General features: G+C 34.6%; 1 protein-coding gene across 15 annotated transcripts in view; it reads left to right on the top strand.

The window, feature by feature from the left end:
• LOC148302126 (serine/threonine-protein kinase MARK2-like) overlaps positions 1–18,789 on the top strand; it is a 205,387-nt gene that overhangs the window by 128,756 nt on the left and 57,842 nt on the right. For all 15 annotated transcript variants that reach the window (XM_088272086.1, XM_088272084.1, XM_088272075.1 and 12 more), the window contains exons 4-12: positions 845–952; positions 1,608–1,866; positions 2,465–2,600; positions 3,184–3,368; positions 12,944–13,056; positions 14,304–14,406; positions 15,301–15,521; positions 16,442–16,550; positions 17,646–17,754. In XM_088272086.1, coding sequence (XP_088128212.1) covers positions 845–952; positions 1,608–1,866; positions 2,465–2,600; positions 3,184–3,368; positions 12,944–13,056; positions 14,304–14,406; positions 15,301–15,521; positions 16,442–16,550; positions 17,646–17,754 — 1,343 coding nt within the window. The remainder of the gene's footprint in view (positions 1–844; positions 953–1,607; positions 1,867–2,464; positions 2,601–3,183; positions 3,369–12,943; positions 13,057–14,303; positions 14,407–15,300; positions 15,522–16,441; positions 16,551–17,645; positions 17,755–18,789) is intronic.

Raw genomic sequence — 18,789 nt, 5'->3', positions numbered from 1 at the left:
TTTCCACTCTTAATATTTATTCAATGTTACCCTGGACTGGTACCTGAAGCGGAGGGCTGATCACCTTTCCTTCATTTGTTAACCATCAAGATAACACTGCGTTTACATGATGCACTGCCCTATGCACTATTGGGGTGCAGATGAGGGTTTGAAGGAGAATAAGAAGTTTAAATATGTACTTGAATCAATTGTGTTCAAAAGAAATAGTGGTATATACCATATACCATACAAGTAAAAATTAAATTTTAAATGAATAAATACTATGGATAAATAACACCCCCCCACTCCGACAAGCATACCACGATACCCAAAATTCTGCGGTAACAACATTTTGATAAAAAAGTTATTTTAACCCTTTCCACTCTGACCATTTTTTCTCATAATTGATCAGCTACTCTGATAAAAAAAATGTGACGTTATTCTACCATTAAAATAAATATTTTGGTTCCCTAATTTTGGGACACCCTGTCTGGCAATTCGTATGACCATGATAATTAAGATTAACTATATACTTATCTGAAATATTTTTTGGTAGAATATACTCGGGTGATAGAGAAATCAGTGATTAAAGTTATACCTGCGCCGGGCCAGACACTGTGGCCCACGGAGCTGCCTACTAGAATCATACGGGCCAGAACGTCTGGCCTACAGAGTGGTAAGAGTTGCTTAAAAATCGAAAGGTGCGTCTTATAGTTTGTAAAATACGAGATACACTGATAGATGTCAAAAAAGGTTGTCTTAAGGTGTAAATATGAAGGACAGTGGTAAGACGGTCCATTCCTCAGATCCTGATGGAGGTGCTCTGTCATTGCTTTCCAATGACCGTTTGTTCCTTGATTTGCAGGTGCGGATAATGAAGATGCTGGATCACCCAAACATAGTGAAACTGTTCCAAGTTATCGAGACGGAGAGGACTTTGTATCTAGTCATGGAGTACGCTTCCGGCGGAGAGGTGAGAATACCAAATCTCTTACAACTGTTTAGCCCTTTGGTGGGCAAATTTTATTCCTTATAATTATTTCAAATTACTTATGTGAAATTATTAAGAAGCCATTTTATAATATGAATGTAAAAGAAATATATCAAAAAATACTCATATTTATTAATTTATGTAAACACGAATACATACCGTGATAGAAATATAGAAGTATATATCTTAGAAAGCACTAAACGCTGAATAAAACAATTTTTTCGGAAAAAACTCAAACTTTTGGACAATCTGACACAAAAAATCTCGACTTTGTCCACTCCGAACGATGTACTATCGACAATAGTATAATTTAAGTGAAAACACCGCTTCTCAATGACTTTTTTGTGCCATTTTCTTATCTGGAAATACATCTTCCCACCGCCCACGAAAGGGTTGAAACACTTGGGCGTGGACAGGTCAGGAGTCTGAATTATTGGCGGGTATATATAAGTTTATGAAGCATAACACTGTGTTTGTATAATGCAGTGCCCTATGCACCATTGGGGTGCGGATAAGGGTTTGAATTGAGTTACACGGATTTCTAGGAATGCTATTTCTCTGGACCCCCTATTTGTTAGACGCCTTTTCGAGAGAGTCATCATGATTGGAGGTAAAAGTTGACATTGTCTGGTTGCAGGTGTTTGACTACCTGGTGCTGCACGGGCGGATGAAGGAGAAGGAGGCTCGAGCCAAGTTCCGGCAGATCGTGAGCGCCGTGCAGTACTGCCACCAGAAGCTCATCATCCACCGGGACCTCAAGGCGGAGAACCTGCTGCTGGACGGCGAGATGAACATCAAGATCGCCGACTTCGGCTTCTCCAACGAGTACAAGCCCGGCCGGCGCCTGGACACCTTCTGCGGCAGCCCGCCCTACGCGGCGCCCGAGCTGTTCCAAGGTCACCCATAACACAACCATCCCACATTTTTAACATTTAAAGTATCAACTTTGTGGATCATTGTAATATATTATTTGGAGAAATAAAAAGACATCGCAGGAGGCTAATCCCTCTTAAAAACAGGCCACGAGGCCTACAACGCGCGGAAGAAGAATATACTAAACTCATGCCTCTAGCGAGTGCTTTTGCCTAGAATTTTCACTCATGAATTACATGAAATTATAGTCACTTTAAACATAAAGAGTAAATCCACTCACGAGTAGGCAAAGGCTATGAAACTTACAAAGTTTAAGCCTGAGTAGGGACATGATAAGCGGTTTTGCATAAGCCGTAGCTAGATTTCAGAGTCACTTGGACGTTAGGTAATTCAAACAACAACAAAAAAGAAGAATGTATTTTATGTACTATGCATATCAAGCTAGAACTTGTAATTGGAATAAATGTTTTTTGATCCACTCACTACCTGTTGTCCTCTTCAGGGTTTATTTTTGTTTTTGAAAAAAGTTTTGTTTATGTTTTTTTATGTTGTGGTGAACAAGCTGTTTATGTTTATGTTGTGGTGAAAAGTCTGATATTTATGTTTGGTTTTATCTTTCAGGAAAGAAATATTTCGGTCCAGAGGTAGATGTGTGGTCGCTGGGCGTGATTCTGTACACCCTGGTCTCGGGTTCACTTCCCTTCGACGGCTCCACGCTGAGGGAGCTCAGAGAGAGGGTTTTACGGGGGAAATACAGGTCTGGATATAAAAATTCTCCAGATTATTAAGATTTTTACATGTGACATTTTATTTATTTTTTATTTTTTTGTTCTAGAATTGTACAGCTTTACAAATAAAAAATGATATAATAAACAATAGTTACATTAACAATAATAATCATTACATTACATTCACAAAAATAGTTACGTAAAAAAGCCAATTAAACAATTCACATTTATGTTATAATAACATAAATGTGGATTTTTAAATAAATTCTTATTTTTAAACTTACCTAGAAAAAAAATCCTTTAACCACCCTCATTAATTCCTTTCTTTTCCTTCTCCTTCCTGCTAAATCTATTATTTTATATCATACCCTTTTTTTTTTAAATCTCTGAATGTTTTTTAATAGTTTTATAACATAAATGTGGAATTGTTTAATTGGCTTTATTTTTAACGTAACTATTTTTGTTAATGTAATGTAATGTTTATTATTGTTAATGTAACTATTGTTTATTATATCATTTTTTTTATATGTAAGCTGTACAATTCCCGAACAAATAAAATAAAATAAAAATAAGTATTAAAAAACAGACATGACCCGCTTAATAATATTCCAGAATACCGTTCTACATGTCGACCGACTGCGAGAACCTGCTGAAGAAGTTCCTGGTGCTGAATCCGGAGAAGCGCGCTTCGCTGGAGACCATCATGCGCGATCGCTGGATGAACGTCGGCTACGAGGAGGACGAGCTGCGCCCGTACTCGGAGCCGCAGCAGGACTTCAAGGACCACAAGAGGATAGGTGAGTCCACGCCACTAAATAACCTGTCTTGTGCAATTCTATTCCCTCCAGGACAGGTAGTCCGTGGCACTAAATAAGGTCTCTTGTATACTCCTACATGACACATCTGTGAGCAGACTGAATGCAGGTGCAATGGTCGACTTTATTAACTGGTACCCTTTTGTTGGAATTTAGCATCGGGCGATGGACCAGGCTCAGAGAGACGTTTGAGGTGTTTATTTGCCGACACGGTATACGTAACCGTTTCAATGGTGATTTTTTTCTAATATGTAGGGTAAAATTGTCTATTAAAAAAAGCATAAAACACTTTTTTGCAAAAATGATGGTCCATTTGAAATGTTAGTACACATTGTAAGGGCGAAAACAATTCAATCATTCATTCAAACCATTATCCGCACCCTATGGTGCATAGGGCACTGCATCATATAAACGCAGTGTTATCTTGATCATTAACACATGCAGGAAAGGTGATCAGCCCTCCGCTTCAGGTACCAGTCCAGGGTTATATTAAATAAATAATACAGTGAAAAAATCACTGATATTTATTTGCCCCCCCCTGGGAATCGAACCCGGGGCCTCCTGTATGGTAGCTGAGCGTGCTGACCATTACACTACCAAGGCGGACTAGAAATACAAAATGTATTAATATTTTTCATTAAAAATTAACTGCTATCGCTAAGCATTTTCAATGTTTTAGATTTTTAATAATTACATTGCTTTATAAATATTGTGAAATTAAATGTATGCTTTTAATTTATTTTTATTTTCGATTAAACCAGACTGAGGCACAACAAAACATGGCCTGGTACAGCTGGCATTTCATAAATGAATACATTTATTCAAAATCTATTTGAAATAGCACAATTTTTTTAAAAACTAAATCATTGTTGCCATAAAATACTTGCACTAAATGATTTTTAAAATCTATGGATTCCAAATCGATATTTAGTCTTAGTATCAAGTTGACAGTGTCAACTATGTATAATCTATGGCAAGTGTTAGTTTATTATATTATCACACTTAGGATGGGTATTTTTTTACGCCTGCGGACTGCTGGCGAGGGGTTTTGATAATTATGTAAATATTAGATTATTACATATATTAATATAAAAACATTAAATGATTGTTATTCCTTCTTTTCTGCCTTTGAAATGAGGCTGGCACAGAAGGTAAAAATACCCTTCCCGTCCTTAAGCATCAATTGACCGAATGGGTAGAAATACCTTTCCCGTCCGTAGTGTGTTATTATCAAGTCATCAGATTAGTATTGATCGAGTGTTTGTTGATTTCATTTCGGTAAAATTCCGATATAATGTGAAATTTTTCTTTTATATTCGTCTTGAATTCAAATTCCATTTCCCTATAAGAGACCTGTATTTGCAAGTAAACACCTCATATGTGCTCGTGTAGTTGCGGAACGTTGAATACTGCACAAATTCTTTCTTTTACTTTATGTAGGTTTGGACAGTGCAGAGGTGATGAGCTTTTCTGCACCAGGAGTTGAAAACCCACAAGAGACATTTGTATCTGATATTTTATATTAAGACTATGCCATCTGTATAAGGGATTCTTTAGTTTTGGGCCGGTGGGACTGATTTTGATCATATGGCTTGTAGCTGGCAGTTTTTCCAGATCTTCAGGGAAAAATCGTAAACCAGAGTCAATTCCGTCCCTTTTATTTCACAAAATTTCAAAGTTACAATATAACCTCAGCTTTTTAATTGTCTTTATTGTATAAAAAATATACAAAATAAGACAAAAAAGTCCCAATAACTGATGAACTAGTTTGTCACTGGGTTCTTAAAGCAATCCTTCAAAGTAAAAACAATGATATTTTTTTTTAACAAAATAATAACAAGTAAAATAATAATAACAAAATAATTATAGTAACAAGTTTACACTTTCAAAGTAAAGTTTTATAGTTAAAATGTAACTTTGTTTTAAAATCACTATGAATATTTTATTATAACTTAATTATAATGTTTTTCGGTTTGAAGCGGTTAGCTTCGATACCGGTAGACATTATAATTAATTAAATATTTATAGTGATTTTAAAACAAAGTTACGTTTTAATTATAAAATGGAAAATCACAAAGTTAGTGCTTTAAATATAAATTATAAAGTTTTATAAACTACAAAAACAAAAACTGTTTAAAGTATAAACAACAGAAAAAATAAATATGGTGCAACCAACATTTACCCAATAGTTTTGTGCATGGGACCACAGTGCTGTCACTGGCATTTGCCCGGCAGTTTTCATGGGTTATCGGATGGCACAGTGTTAATGTAAGTGTTTTTTTTTTAAATCTCTATCGCTTAAGTTAGGTTTCTACACTAAAAAGAACTTTTCCCGTCAGTAATTCAAGGATCGCAAGAGGAAAGGAGACCAAAGCGGATTGTTGCGCAATCACAAGCAATGCAATGCTGTGATTGCGCAACATTTGGAAACTAAGAAATGAATATCATCTCTTAGTAACTAGTTATCTTAAGGTCATTCAATTAAAAAGTTTTATTTGATATCTAACCCTTATTTTTTGTGAACAAAATTAAAAACATATTGTAAGTACATATCATATAATGTTCTGTGATTTGAATGCTACAGGTTTTAATATTTATTGATCCAATTGAAGTTTTCAACATATTATAATTTATATATTTCTAAATAATATTTTTTTCTTCAGTACACTATTTTTTAAAAATAATTTTGTGATTTGGCTAGAATATTAAATCAATAAGAATGACGCAATTCCTTCATTAATTTTTTTAACTTGAATTTTTTCTTAACAAAATTAAAAACATATTGTAAGTACATATCATGTGATTTAAATGCTACAGGTTTTAATACTTATTGATCCAATTGGAGTTTTCAACATATTATAATTTATGTATTTCTAAATATTTTTTTTTCTTCAGTACACTATTTTTTTTAAATAATGAAGTGATTTGGCAAAATATTAAAATATTGAGAATGATGCAATTCCTTCATTAATTTTTTTAACTTTAATTTTTTCTTAACAAAATGAATAAACATATTTAATAATGTTCTGTGATTTAAATGCTACATGTTTTAATATTTATTGATCCAATTGGAGTTTTCAACATATTTATAATTTATATATTTTTAAATATTTTTTTTCTTCAGTATACTGTTTTTTTTTTAAATTATGAAGTGATTTGGCAAAATATTAAAATATTGAAAATGATGCAATTCCTTCATTAAAAAAAAGTTATACATACTTTCAATTTATTATTAACTCTAAAAAAGTATTATTGATCTAGTATTTTTTTTTCTTTAAAAAATTGTTTAAAAATTTCTACATTTTGTTTCAAATAAGCAATATTTTGTAAAGAATTATTTATTTAAAGAGTTTATTAAAAAAAAAATGTTTATATCTTTGTTAATTTTAGAATTAGACCTGTGACCGAAATGCATCGTTATTATTATTTTTCCAATGATGAACAACCAAATGCCTCATGTGTGAATTTTCTGTTTTGTTTCCTCTTTACCCGCACAAATCGCACTGGACCGATTGATTGAATTTGTCACCGTCACAAATTGTCACAGTACAAATGGGTAGGTCCGATACCGAGACGTTGCTCGCGAGCGACGCGGCACTTGTGAATGCATAAACCCAACGCAATTGAGAGAATCTGTCCTTATAGGCCGCGTCCGTCCTGGCGGAAGTCACTAACCGCAAAAACCGCGCACAAAACCAACTTACTTGTCAGTATCTCGGTCCCGAAGGAGTATGGATGACGATGTTGCGTTTACGCTTAGGGGTCTTTGAAATGCGGAAAGAAATAAGTGAGAAGGAAAGAGCTGAACTGTCTACATTCCAAATACAGTGCACAAGTCCCCTGTTGTGAGGTCAGTGCTACAGATGATTATGACAATATATAATAATATAAATAAAACCCTTGACCGCACCCCAATGGTGCATAGGGCACTGCTTCATATAAACGCAGTGTTGTCTTGATCGTTTACACATGAAGGAAAGGTGATCAGCCCTCCGCTTCAGGTACCAGTCCAGGGTGATATTGAATAAATATTAGAGTGAAAAAATCACTTATATTTATTTGACCCCTCTGGGAATCGAACCCGGGACCTCCAGAACGGTAGCCGAGCGATCTGACCATTACACTGCGGAAGCGGACAAGCCGTGGAAAATTAAAATTAATTTGGGGATCCGCGCAAGGTTCAATATTGTTTTTAAAAATGTGACAATGTATATTAATACGGAAGTTATAATCAATAACAATGAATAAATTATTAGCTAATTTTAAAAAAATTCGTCAACGGTAATAATCCCATCTTTCTCACTCTTTGTATTATTTTTAATCTGGGGTAAGACAACGAACAGGCAGAAATTGGAAAATACACCTTACAAAACTTGTTAAAACAACAGGGTAAAAAAATGTCCTATTGTGCTGAAATTGGAAAATAGACATTCGTTTGAAAATGCCATAACTAGGCGAAACAATTGTCACAATAGTAATTGTTATGTGTTTTTTAATAAAATGCAACTTAGTAGACTCAAAAAATCTGTGTTTGATTTAAAAATCAATACATAAATTGGAAAATAGTCCTTAAAAGTAGTATTTTCCAATTTCGGCACAAGAGGACATTTATCACAGTACAAAAAAACGACTTTACTACTAAAATCGATAAACAAAAAGTATTGTGTACCCAAAATCACTTCAATAAACAGAATTAAAATAAAAACACTTTGGAAAAACTTTACTATGTAGTAGGAGTAGAAGAAAAAGCATTCAGGGTTTACCTAAAATGATCTGTTGCACAGTAAAAAGTGCAATAAGCGGCTTGATATTTATTTTTAATACATTTTTTTATATTTTTAAACTTTAAAAACGATCTCCTGAAAAATCAAGTTTTTTGATATATCACGTTGTTGAAAGGAGTGAGCGATATATTAACACAAAAATTATAAGATTTTAAGTGCGGACGCGGCATCTCATCCATACTCTCCCGGTATCTAATAATACTTGATCGAAAGGATTCATGATCTTCAGAACATATTTTTCCAAATTTAGCTGGACGACCGTTTTTGTATTTAGTGACTTTTTCCAGAACCGACGAAATTTTTATATCTTTTATAATTTTAATGTTGTTAAAATTTCATCATTTATTTTCATACGATGTATTAATAGATTTCTTTCAGGAAAAATTTCTTCTGTAATAAAAATAGTTTCTGATGCTTAAAAATATGCTTTTTTCTAAATGTCTTAAATAAATATAAGTCTTCTCTAATTAGTTCTTTGCAGCGGTTTGCACTCTTTTCTATATTGCACTAAGCCGCGGGTTCGATTCCCAGCGGAGTTGAAATTATTATTCATATAAATAGATATTTTTCATGTAGCCATGAGTTAAAATAAATTAAATAAAAAAGCATATGTTTCTCTTTTCTATCTATCTTTTTTTTAATCTAATTTAAAAGAGTTTATTTTTACTTTCATAGTTTTCCATAAGCATTTAAGTAAGTTACTGAAATTCCATTGCAATCTTTATGATAATATAATGGCAAGTTGATATTTATGAAGAAAAAAAAACTGTTTTTTTTATTATTGAACTTTTTAATTATCAAGTATACTGATAGCATTTTTGGGATACTACGTTGTGTTTTAACCACCCTACTCTCGGGTTATTTTCTGAGTTAATTCTGTAGAAAAAAATCATCTTTTTTTTCAACAGAATTATGAAAACAATGTTTGTCGCATTCATTACCTGTATGTTTTTGCCATACTAGGTGCTTTTAGGACGGTATCAATGTACTTTTTCGTAGCGTAGTTAGCGTGTTCCCTCTCTCTGTCTCGCATTAAATATTTTTGGCACTGGGTTAGAAAAAGACGCGTATCACGTATGCTCACATGTGTAGGGCGGTTTAATGTGAAAATAAAACACTTGTATTAGACCAGATTTGAGTTTATTAACATAAACCCAACTAGTTTTGAGAACTATGACAAAAGATATGTTCTCATCAACAGTTGAATATACAGAGTAACAAGCGATAAATAATCTAGGTACTGTTAGAGGTGGGTAGGGTAATAATTAGAGAGGGTGGAGTCTGGTTTAACGGAAATATTGAAAGTAAGGGTGAAGAATTTCAAGGAAGTAAATTTAGTATCTTTATACATATGTACCAAGGTATTTTGAGGGGAAGTGATCAAGCCCCTACGGTAAATCATATAACATGCAATGAAATAAGAAATGATTAAAAGAAATAATAGTATACTAAAATTAATAAAAATTAATTTAATTCCCCATTTATACGTAGATACATTCCATGTCTTACCGTGTAAAAAAAGTATACTTTTAAAAATATGTGGTGGAAACATTTCATCATTAATTTAAAAAAATACGCCTAGTACTGTGCAGTTAGTATATATTATGTGAGGGATGTAGAAAATTTCAATTTACCATTACACATTGTCATTGGTTTTTTTATTCTCTTTTTTTAACCGTGAAATTTCGAAAATCTGTAAAAAAACATGGTAAAAAAAGAGCTGTATTTATTTGTAAAAGATCAACTGCGTTTTTGGAGTAAAATGTGACATTTGTGGTTTAAATTAGTAATGTCAAATTGGTGTTAAGAGTACAGTCCGCAGTCAACTTGCCATTATATTAGCGTAAACGAGTGCGTATAAGCATGCAGCATAGATGGTTTCTTGAATTAGTGCGTAATTAGGATTCTCTCAATGTGTCTGGTGCTGAATATTGTAAATCTGTAGTGTGATCGTCTCTCATGCCATATAGCCGATAGCTGACTAGCGACTTGTGTTTTTCCGTCTTCAAATGAATGAATTGCATGATTTGTTCCTAGTACTCGTTGTTATAACGCTCTTTCATGTCGTTTGTTCCAATATATCCGTGTTGTGACTTCGCAAATGCCTTTTAAAAACTTGCGCTATTGGCGCTACGAGGCGTGGTCTCTTGTGATCTCTTGGCTCCGAGATTGGACAAGGATCAGAGCTGTTTAGAGCTGCCGGAGATGGGGACAATTACTCTCTCTCAATTACTGATGGTCATGGAACTCAAAAAATATTAAAACTACAAACTGTTTCTACCCTATTAAGACATTGTTGTTGGCAGGATTATTTTCATCAACACGACCCTTATTAGTATATTAATTTGTTCTGGGGAATAAATAGTCTAAATTTTTTTATTAAAAGAAGTGAAAAATATTTTTGCATTTTTTAGAAAACTTTTTAATTAATCGAAAATTCCGTACAAAAATAATTTTTCAATGGTACAAGACATTGTCCACCTCCATAGAGTAGCGTTACCGCATTTGGTTACCATGCTGGAGATCTTGGATTCGATTCCCAAGTGGGGCCACAATAAATATACACCGAAGCGAAGGATCGCCTTGCTTTTACGCAAAAAACAAATAACAATCAAGATGACACTACGTCAATATGATCCAGTGCCCCATGCACAATTGGTTGCGGATAAGAGTCAGAAGAGGTTTCTTTTATTTTTGGCCCTTACCCGCACCCAATGGTGCATAGGGCACTGCTTCAAATTGAAGCAATGTTAAATTGATTGTTAATATATGAAGGCAAGGTGATCAGTCGTGCGCTTCAGGTAACCAGTCCAGGATGATTTCATAAATAATATAGCGAAAATACACATATATTTATTTTGACCTAGATAATCTAACATGCACCGACTGGAATAAAATAACTGTCATTTATTTATCTGCCTCTATAGTGTAGCGGTTAGTGTATTTGACTACAGTGCATGAGGTCCCGGGTTCGATTCCGCGGGATGGGAATCAAAATAAATTAAACATACATAAAGCTGGAAAAGTTTCGCATATTTCAAAGTGTTAGTTTGGTAGCGGTAGTACTGACGTGTTTTTAATTGGCATTTGTTGAACTCAAATGAGCATGACCATATACATGTATAGTAAGCCAATATATATATATATATATATATATATATATATATATATATATATATATATATATATATATATATATATATATATATATATATATGTATATATATATATATAATATATTAATTAAAACTATAACTTTTTGTATAATTATATTTATTTATTGTCATTTCTGTATGTTATAATATTTAACTAAGACATTGGCAGACACTCAATGATTCTTTTCTTATATTCAAGCATTTGATTACAAATATAAAATTGTTGTCCTAAAGAAAATCACTGTTAAATATTCATATTTGGTTATTTTTAATTATATTATTTATAATAGATAAAAAAACTTGTCATATAGTCCGTTTTTTATTCCCGCAAATGAAGCCATCAGATGATTCCGCTTTTGTTTTTATAAATGTTTTGCGTCTTATCTGTGAAATTACCCATTACATAAAAATTGTGAAAAAATTCATGAAAAAGTTATTTTTACGACAAGGCAGGGTGGAATTTTAGATGATGGATGATTCCTCATTTGTTTGATATAATAAGCAATTTCACAGATAAGGCGTAAAGTACACACTTTCATTGTAAACAAAAATTTTCAATTCTTTATTCATTTTCTGATAATACATGTGAATGCCCCATTAATATTAGGTCTCCAATCGAACAAAAGTCTCTACGAAACAGTCTCCATAGTCTAACGGTTAGGGTATTATTTGGCTACTGTGCCAGAGGTCCGAGATATAAGTGATTTTTCGCTCATATTTTTTTGATGTCACCTATAAATATAATAATGTAAAATTAAATGAAATAAATCACGTTGCTACTTCTTATACATATTTAAATTTAAATAATGAACGATATAATATGAATATTATATAATGATTATTAAATTTAGTGTGAAGATTGGTCTTAATTGAATCCCTCCCTGAGAACTATTAATTTATTTCTCAATTGTTTGGGAGTGTGTCGGGTTGTGGTCCCGTGGTTAGTGTCGCGGACTCTAAAGTCAGAGTTTCTCGGTTCGAACCCACTCTACCACAATTTGAAACCTATATCTAAATGATGAGCCGCTTAGGCTCACAGAAATAGTATTAAATTGAATTATTTGTGTAAATAATAAAAACACAAATAAATAAAGTACCGTTTAAAAAAATAAGTAAGTTTTGGACCAATATTTGAGAATTGACAGTCATAATGAAAGTAGAATGACCCCTGCAATGTTTTCGAAAGAAAAATTGCCATATTGAATCAACGCTAGTTTTTACGGTACATTGATAATATTATTTATAAATTTGGCATTCAATTTTTAGAACTCCATTTTAATTTATATATTGAATATTAAAATCTAAAACTGATTTTTAGAGTCTACTAAATTGTATTTTATTGTTAAAAACACATTGAAAAAATTGTGACAATTGTTTGGCCTTGTTATGGCATTTTCAAACTAATGTGAAGTTCAAATGGACTGAGGGTCCTTAGCCATATGATTCTAGATACTTAAGTTTTTACGTGTCGACAATGTATGTAAGACAATGTAGACTTTTGTTTGATGGAGACGCTACATGGTGTCTGTCAGTGTGTGCATAGAGTAGTGACTAGCGTAGACGGGTGTACAGGAGCGACGCGTGAGTGTCTGATGTCGGTCTGTTTGCTTGTTTGCAGAGGCGCTCGTCTGCCTAGGATACAACAGGCAGGACATTGAGAAGTCTCTAGCCGAGGCCAAGTATGATGACGTGTTCGCCACGTACTTACTGCTGGGAAGGAAGAGCACGGATGTAAGTACCATTCGATTACCTCTAGTGATAAATGCTCTAACCCAGGGGTTCCCAAAGTGTGCGCCGTAGAAAGTAAAGAGGGGCGCCGTGAGTCGATCCTCTATCATTATCCGAAACCACAAATATTCTCTTTTTTGTTGTTCTCTGTCTCAATTCTGAATTCAAAACTCAATTTCATAATGTGGATGTTTGAATTTTTATGCCTATTTACCCAACTACTATTAATTTAGGTACGTATTTCTTTCGACTTCAATATAAACAGGGTCTTTCATTAAGTGGTTTTTTTTCTTTAAATTTTAATAAAACAAAGTGTGCGTCAGAGATGTATCATCAACAATATGGCCGCTATTAACTGTGAAAGTTTGAAAGTCTTTTTTGAAAGACCCTATATATATGTAGTCACTATGCCTATTCCAAATAGCTTACTAATGTAGGGTGCCGTGACAAAATACTAAGCTTGTAAGTGCGCCGCGGGCTGAAAAAGATTGGGAACCCCTGCACTAACCACTTCACCAATGCGTACGGCTGACCGGCCTGTATTTTCAGAATTGCAACCTTGCAACCATGGGTATAGTGAACCATGAAAGGTAATCATTGCAAAAGGAAAAGGTTACACTTAAAATTTCTACATTTTAACATCTCGACATAAATATAAAGAAGAATATTTCGCTCACTCCTTTCAAGAACGTCATAAATCAAAAAACTTGATTTTTCAGGAGAACGTTTTAAAGTTAAAAAATATAATACAATGTATTAAAAATAAATATCAAGCCACGTTTTGAACTTTTTACTGTGCAAAAGATCTTTATAGGCAAAACCTGAATCTTTTTTCTCCATTTGAAAAATATTTAGTATATTTAAAAAAATAATTAAACAATACCTTTTCTTCAAAATGCAAAAACAACACTTTCTGCCCTGTAGCGGGTAAATTAAAAATATTTTTTTTTGATATATGACGTTGTTGAAAGCAGTGAGCAATATGTCGCCACTATGTACCGTTATGTTGTTTAAATAATAAAAGGCCTCTACCGCCCGACCCTCAGTATACCAATCACAAGTAGCCGCAACACCCGATTCCCATCTGTACAACGTTTTTTGGCATCTCTCGCGCTCTAACAAAAGTAAGCAAATAGAATCCTTGTAAGCGCCTCCCGCCCTTTACCAACAGCGTGTTAAAGCCGCTTTTAAGCGTTTCCCGCAAACAACGTGTTGATGTTGACGAGCCAATGTTGCGTTTGTTCTTTCAGCCCGAGTCGGACGGTTCGAGATCCGGGTCGTCACTCTCCCTCAGGAACATAGCGGGAGTGCCGCAGCCAAACGCCGCCAACCAACAGAACTCCACAGCAATCGGTGAGCTATGCCATTGTTTGCCAGACCTGGCCCTTGCGCCCATACAAAAACATTTCAATTCACTTAATTTAAGTTTCACATGGTAAATACCACAATTCATCAATTAATGTAATACGTAAAATTATTTATTTCAAACCCTCATCCGCACCCCGATGGTGCATAGGGCACTGCATTACATAAACACAGTGTTGTCTTGATCGTTAACACACGAAGGAAAGGTGATCAGCCCTCCGCTACAGGTACCAGTCCAGGGTAATATTGAATAAATATTAGAATGAAAAAATCACTTATATTTATTTGACCCCCCCTCGGAATCGAACCCGGGGCCTTAGAACGGTAGTCGAGCGTACTGACCATTACAGTAGGAAGGCGGACTAAAATTACTTTGGTAAAATTGATTGGTAAAATTACAGCATAAATTTGTTATAGCAGTGAATTTATTTAGAAACTTTCATCATTAAAAAATAGGGTTGTTTTTGAAAAAAAAATCTAAATTTTTCCTACTTTTTATGTTCTTTTGCTGTTGTTATTTTCTCGTAATATCAATTGATTATTATAGATATCGGCGGAACATAACACATGTTTTTTTATTAAAAACAGCTTTGTTGTGTTATAATTTCTTAAAGTCTCTTTAAGAGCTTAGAATAAGCTCATTAAAAAATACATTACTTTAATCTCAGCTTCCTGGCTTCACATACAGTATTTGAAAATGATGCGGAATGCATCGGAACACGTGTCTCATTAGAAAATAGTTGTATTTACCATGTGAAATTTAAATAAAAAATGGATAGATATCACCACAAAATGACTGCCGAATCAATTAATGAAATTAAATTACTTGACCCATCATCGGTATACCTAATGAGATGTGTGCCTGCGTGTGTGTGTTCCCAGGCGGCACGGGGGCCGCGTCGCCGTCGCACCGCGGCGTGCACCGCTCCATCAGCGCGTCCTCGGCCAAGCCGGCCTCGCGGCGCGCGTCCAGCGGCGGCGAGGGCGTGCGCGGCGTGCCCGCGCCGGGCGCCGCTCCGGGGGCCGCGCCGGGCGCCGCGCCCGCCGCCGCGCAGCCCGCCGCGCCTCCGCCGCAGCAGACCACCAACAACTTCAAGAGACAGGTGAGGAGGACCAATTGTTTTTGCCTTGAATCTTCACTCGTGAATTGCAAAATAAACTCAACGTCCAATGTCTGTACACGACAGATTCTTCAATTCTTTGGACACGTTGCACGTGGTAATATGGATACCCTGGGAAGACTGGTTGGGTTAGGTCGCCAGGGAAGATTTGTGTCGGGTTGTGGTCCCGTGATTAGTGTTGCGGACTCTTGTACTTAATAGACCTATCAGTGGATTCAAGACCCTTCCATGGCAATGTTCATTCATTATTATATATAGGACATTACCAGGACTCAATAGGCCTATCTAGTAAGCAGTGGATTCAAGACCCTTCCATGGCAATGTTCATTCATTATTATATATAGGACATTAACAGGACTCAATAGACCTATCTAGTAGGCAGTGGATTCAAGACCTTTTCATGGCAATATTCATGGAATGAGGACTAAGAGTAGAAGAGAGAAGAGATAAACAAGAGTAAATCCAGTCACGAGTAGGTATAGCCTATAAAACGTATAAAGGTGAAACCTATGTTGGGCCATGAAAAGCAGTGTTGTATGGCTGTAGCTAGAGTTCAGGTCACTTGGACGTTAGGTAATTCATATTGGTTAGGTGAATCCTCAGAGGTAGGCAAAGTACACAGAATAGGCGCGTTTATCCAAGATTCCCATGTGACATTGATTGATTCCTGGAACCCAAAATTGTCAAATCTCTGAAAATATGAGATTTGACAAAAATCATCAAATCTCGCAATTTGATAAATCAAATCACCCGGCTCACAGACTATGTTTCTCCAATTCAACCTGTAATAAATATTGATATATCATCCGTAGGGTGAAGAATGCAATGTATGATATTCACATTTTTGTTATTGGGAGAGCAGAAGTGTGTGTGTTAACTTAATGTATTTTTTAACTTTCCAGAACACGATAGATTCCGCAAGTATTAAGGAGAACACGGCCAGAATCGCGCAGATGCAAGTCCAGCAAGGAGCGGCGAGGCCCACCTCCGCGCAACCCAAAATGGAGCAGAGTGAGTACATCCTGTGAATGTAGCCTGACTCGCAAATATCCTTCTATCTTTCATTAATTGATTCGGCAGTCACTTACCAAATAATAATTAAGTTATAATTAACAGATATGACAATGACAAAAGCCTATCGCTATTGTCTATGTCGTAGTCATACAGGAGAAAGTGACCAAGTGCATTTTTTACAAAAACGTGATCATTGACTATTTGATATCTTACTAGCTTAATATTGCCCTGAAAAAATCTCAAAGGATTTAAACTTGGAATTATAATATATTGACTTGTTAAAAATGACCAAGTGCATTGATGTTTATTTTCTTGCCAAGCAAAAGTGACTTAAACGGCCCTCCTGAACATTTTACTTTTTGTTAGTTGGTCACTTTCTCCTGTACGACTACGATATTCCCACTGATTTTTATATTGAAGAAAAAACTTCTTAGTTATATTAATGCACTTCGGATGGGAAAGGTATATCCACCCGTTCTATCGATTGATACTTAAGTACAGGAAGGGTATTTTTACCTTCTGCGCTGGGCTCTTTTCAAAGGCACAAAAGAAGGAATTTTCCAATGTTTTCATATGAATATTATATACCAATCTCTTTGTTGAGGTCTTAATTATATGTACCTAATTATCAAATCCCGTCGCCAGCACGGTTGTCCAAAATTAAAACACAGTAAGGGACATCTTTTTTGTAGTAGGTTTTTTTTTTGCATTTTTGGACTAAGTAGAATCTACTTAGTCCAAAAATGCAAAAAAAACGTACACAAAAAAATGTCCCTTACTTTGTTTTGAGTTTGGACAGCCGAGCAGTCTGTAGGCGTAAAAAATACCCGTCCGAAATATGTTAACACATTGTTGTCACCAACCCCGACCCTAATTATACTCTGGCAGTCTGCTGCCCGACCCTCAGTATACTAATCACAAGTAACAGCAATCCCAATTCCCATCTGTACAATATTTTTTGGCGTCTCTCGTGCTCTACCTAAAGTAAGCAAATAGAACGTTATAAGCGTCTCCCGCTCTCTACCAACAGTATCTAAAAGACGCTTTTAACCTTTCCCGCAAACAATGTGTTCGAATTTTTTTTTGTTTTAGGGCGACGAGAATTTATTCCAGTGAGGCGGTCCACAGTTAACTACGACACTAAACAAGCGGGTGCCGCGGACAAGGCAAACAATCCCGCGCTTCTTCAGGAGAATTCGAGGTATGTCGCCCTATCTCCTGATCGCTCTAACCTTTTGCATTTTTCAAGGGGGTTTGGGAGTTTTTAAATTTTTAATCAATTTATATTATTTGCTTCGAGAATTGGCATATTTCGTAATTGGACGACAGTTTTTAAATATGATTTTAGACGATTCTACTTTTTTTTATGCATTCATGTATAATAAATATGCTTTGGGAATTGGCATATTTCGTAATTGGACTTTTTTCGAGTCTTTGAATTGATAAATTGTAAATATGATTTCAAAAGATTCTACTTTTTTGAAAAAAATAATGCATTAATTTATAACAATGCTCTGAAAATTGGCATTTTTCATGATTAGACATTTTTTCAAATATTTAAATTGACAATTTTTAAATGTGATTTTAAAAGATATTTTTTTAAAATTATTTGTATTATTTGCTTTGAGAATCGGCAAATTTCATAGACTTTTTTTCGAGCTTTCAAATCGATAATTAGTAAATGTAATCTTCAGAGATTCAATTTTTTTTTATATATAAACCTTGATGTTGAGTATTTTAAAAGTAAAAATTATACACCCCTCTACCTTAGTAATATAGGTTAGGGGTTTGATCAAAAATTTGAGCCATAATACAAATTTTATTAAATATCATCACATAACACAGTTCCTTGTAGAAAAATATATTGTTAGAAACAAACATGGCTATTTCAAAATTGATATTGTTTGGGCTACTTTTGAATTTTTTACATTGAATCTGGTTGATTTGGAGATGGCCGTGTTTATTTCTTATCTTATATCTAATCTAACATAATATATCTGACAGTGAAACCCTTTTTTGTTGTTGCTTAGTTTAATGCATAAAATTTATGCATAAAATTTATGCTTACCGTAGAAATAAATAAAAATTTTACTTTGGCAATTTTCGGTTAGGTTATATGGCAACGAAATGTGTACTCCCGGAATCGTGATTCACAGTGTTGCCATATAGGAATGTAACCGAATTCAAGTTTTGTGTCTGAACGAAGCCTCACTTTGAAAGCAAACACAAGCGGACG

This window comes from Brachycentrus maculatus, unplaced genomic scaffold, assembly GCF_059751285.1.
Source record: "Brachycentrus maculatus isolate JH-2025_06_01 unplaced genomic scaffold, ASM5975128v1 h1tg000475l, whole genome shotgun sequence".
NCBI classification, from domain to species: Eukaryota; Metazoa; Arthropoda; class Insecta; order Trichoptera; family Brachycentridae; genus Brachycentrus; species Brachycentrus maculatus.
Note: the sequence above shows the minus strand (reverse complement) of the source record. Positions and strands in the feature narration are given on the sequence as shown.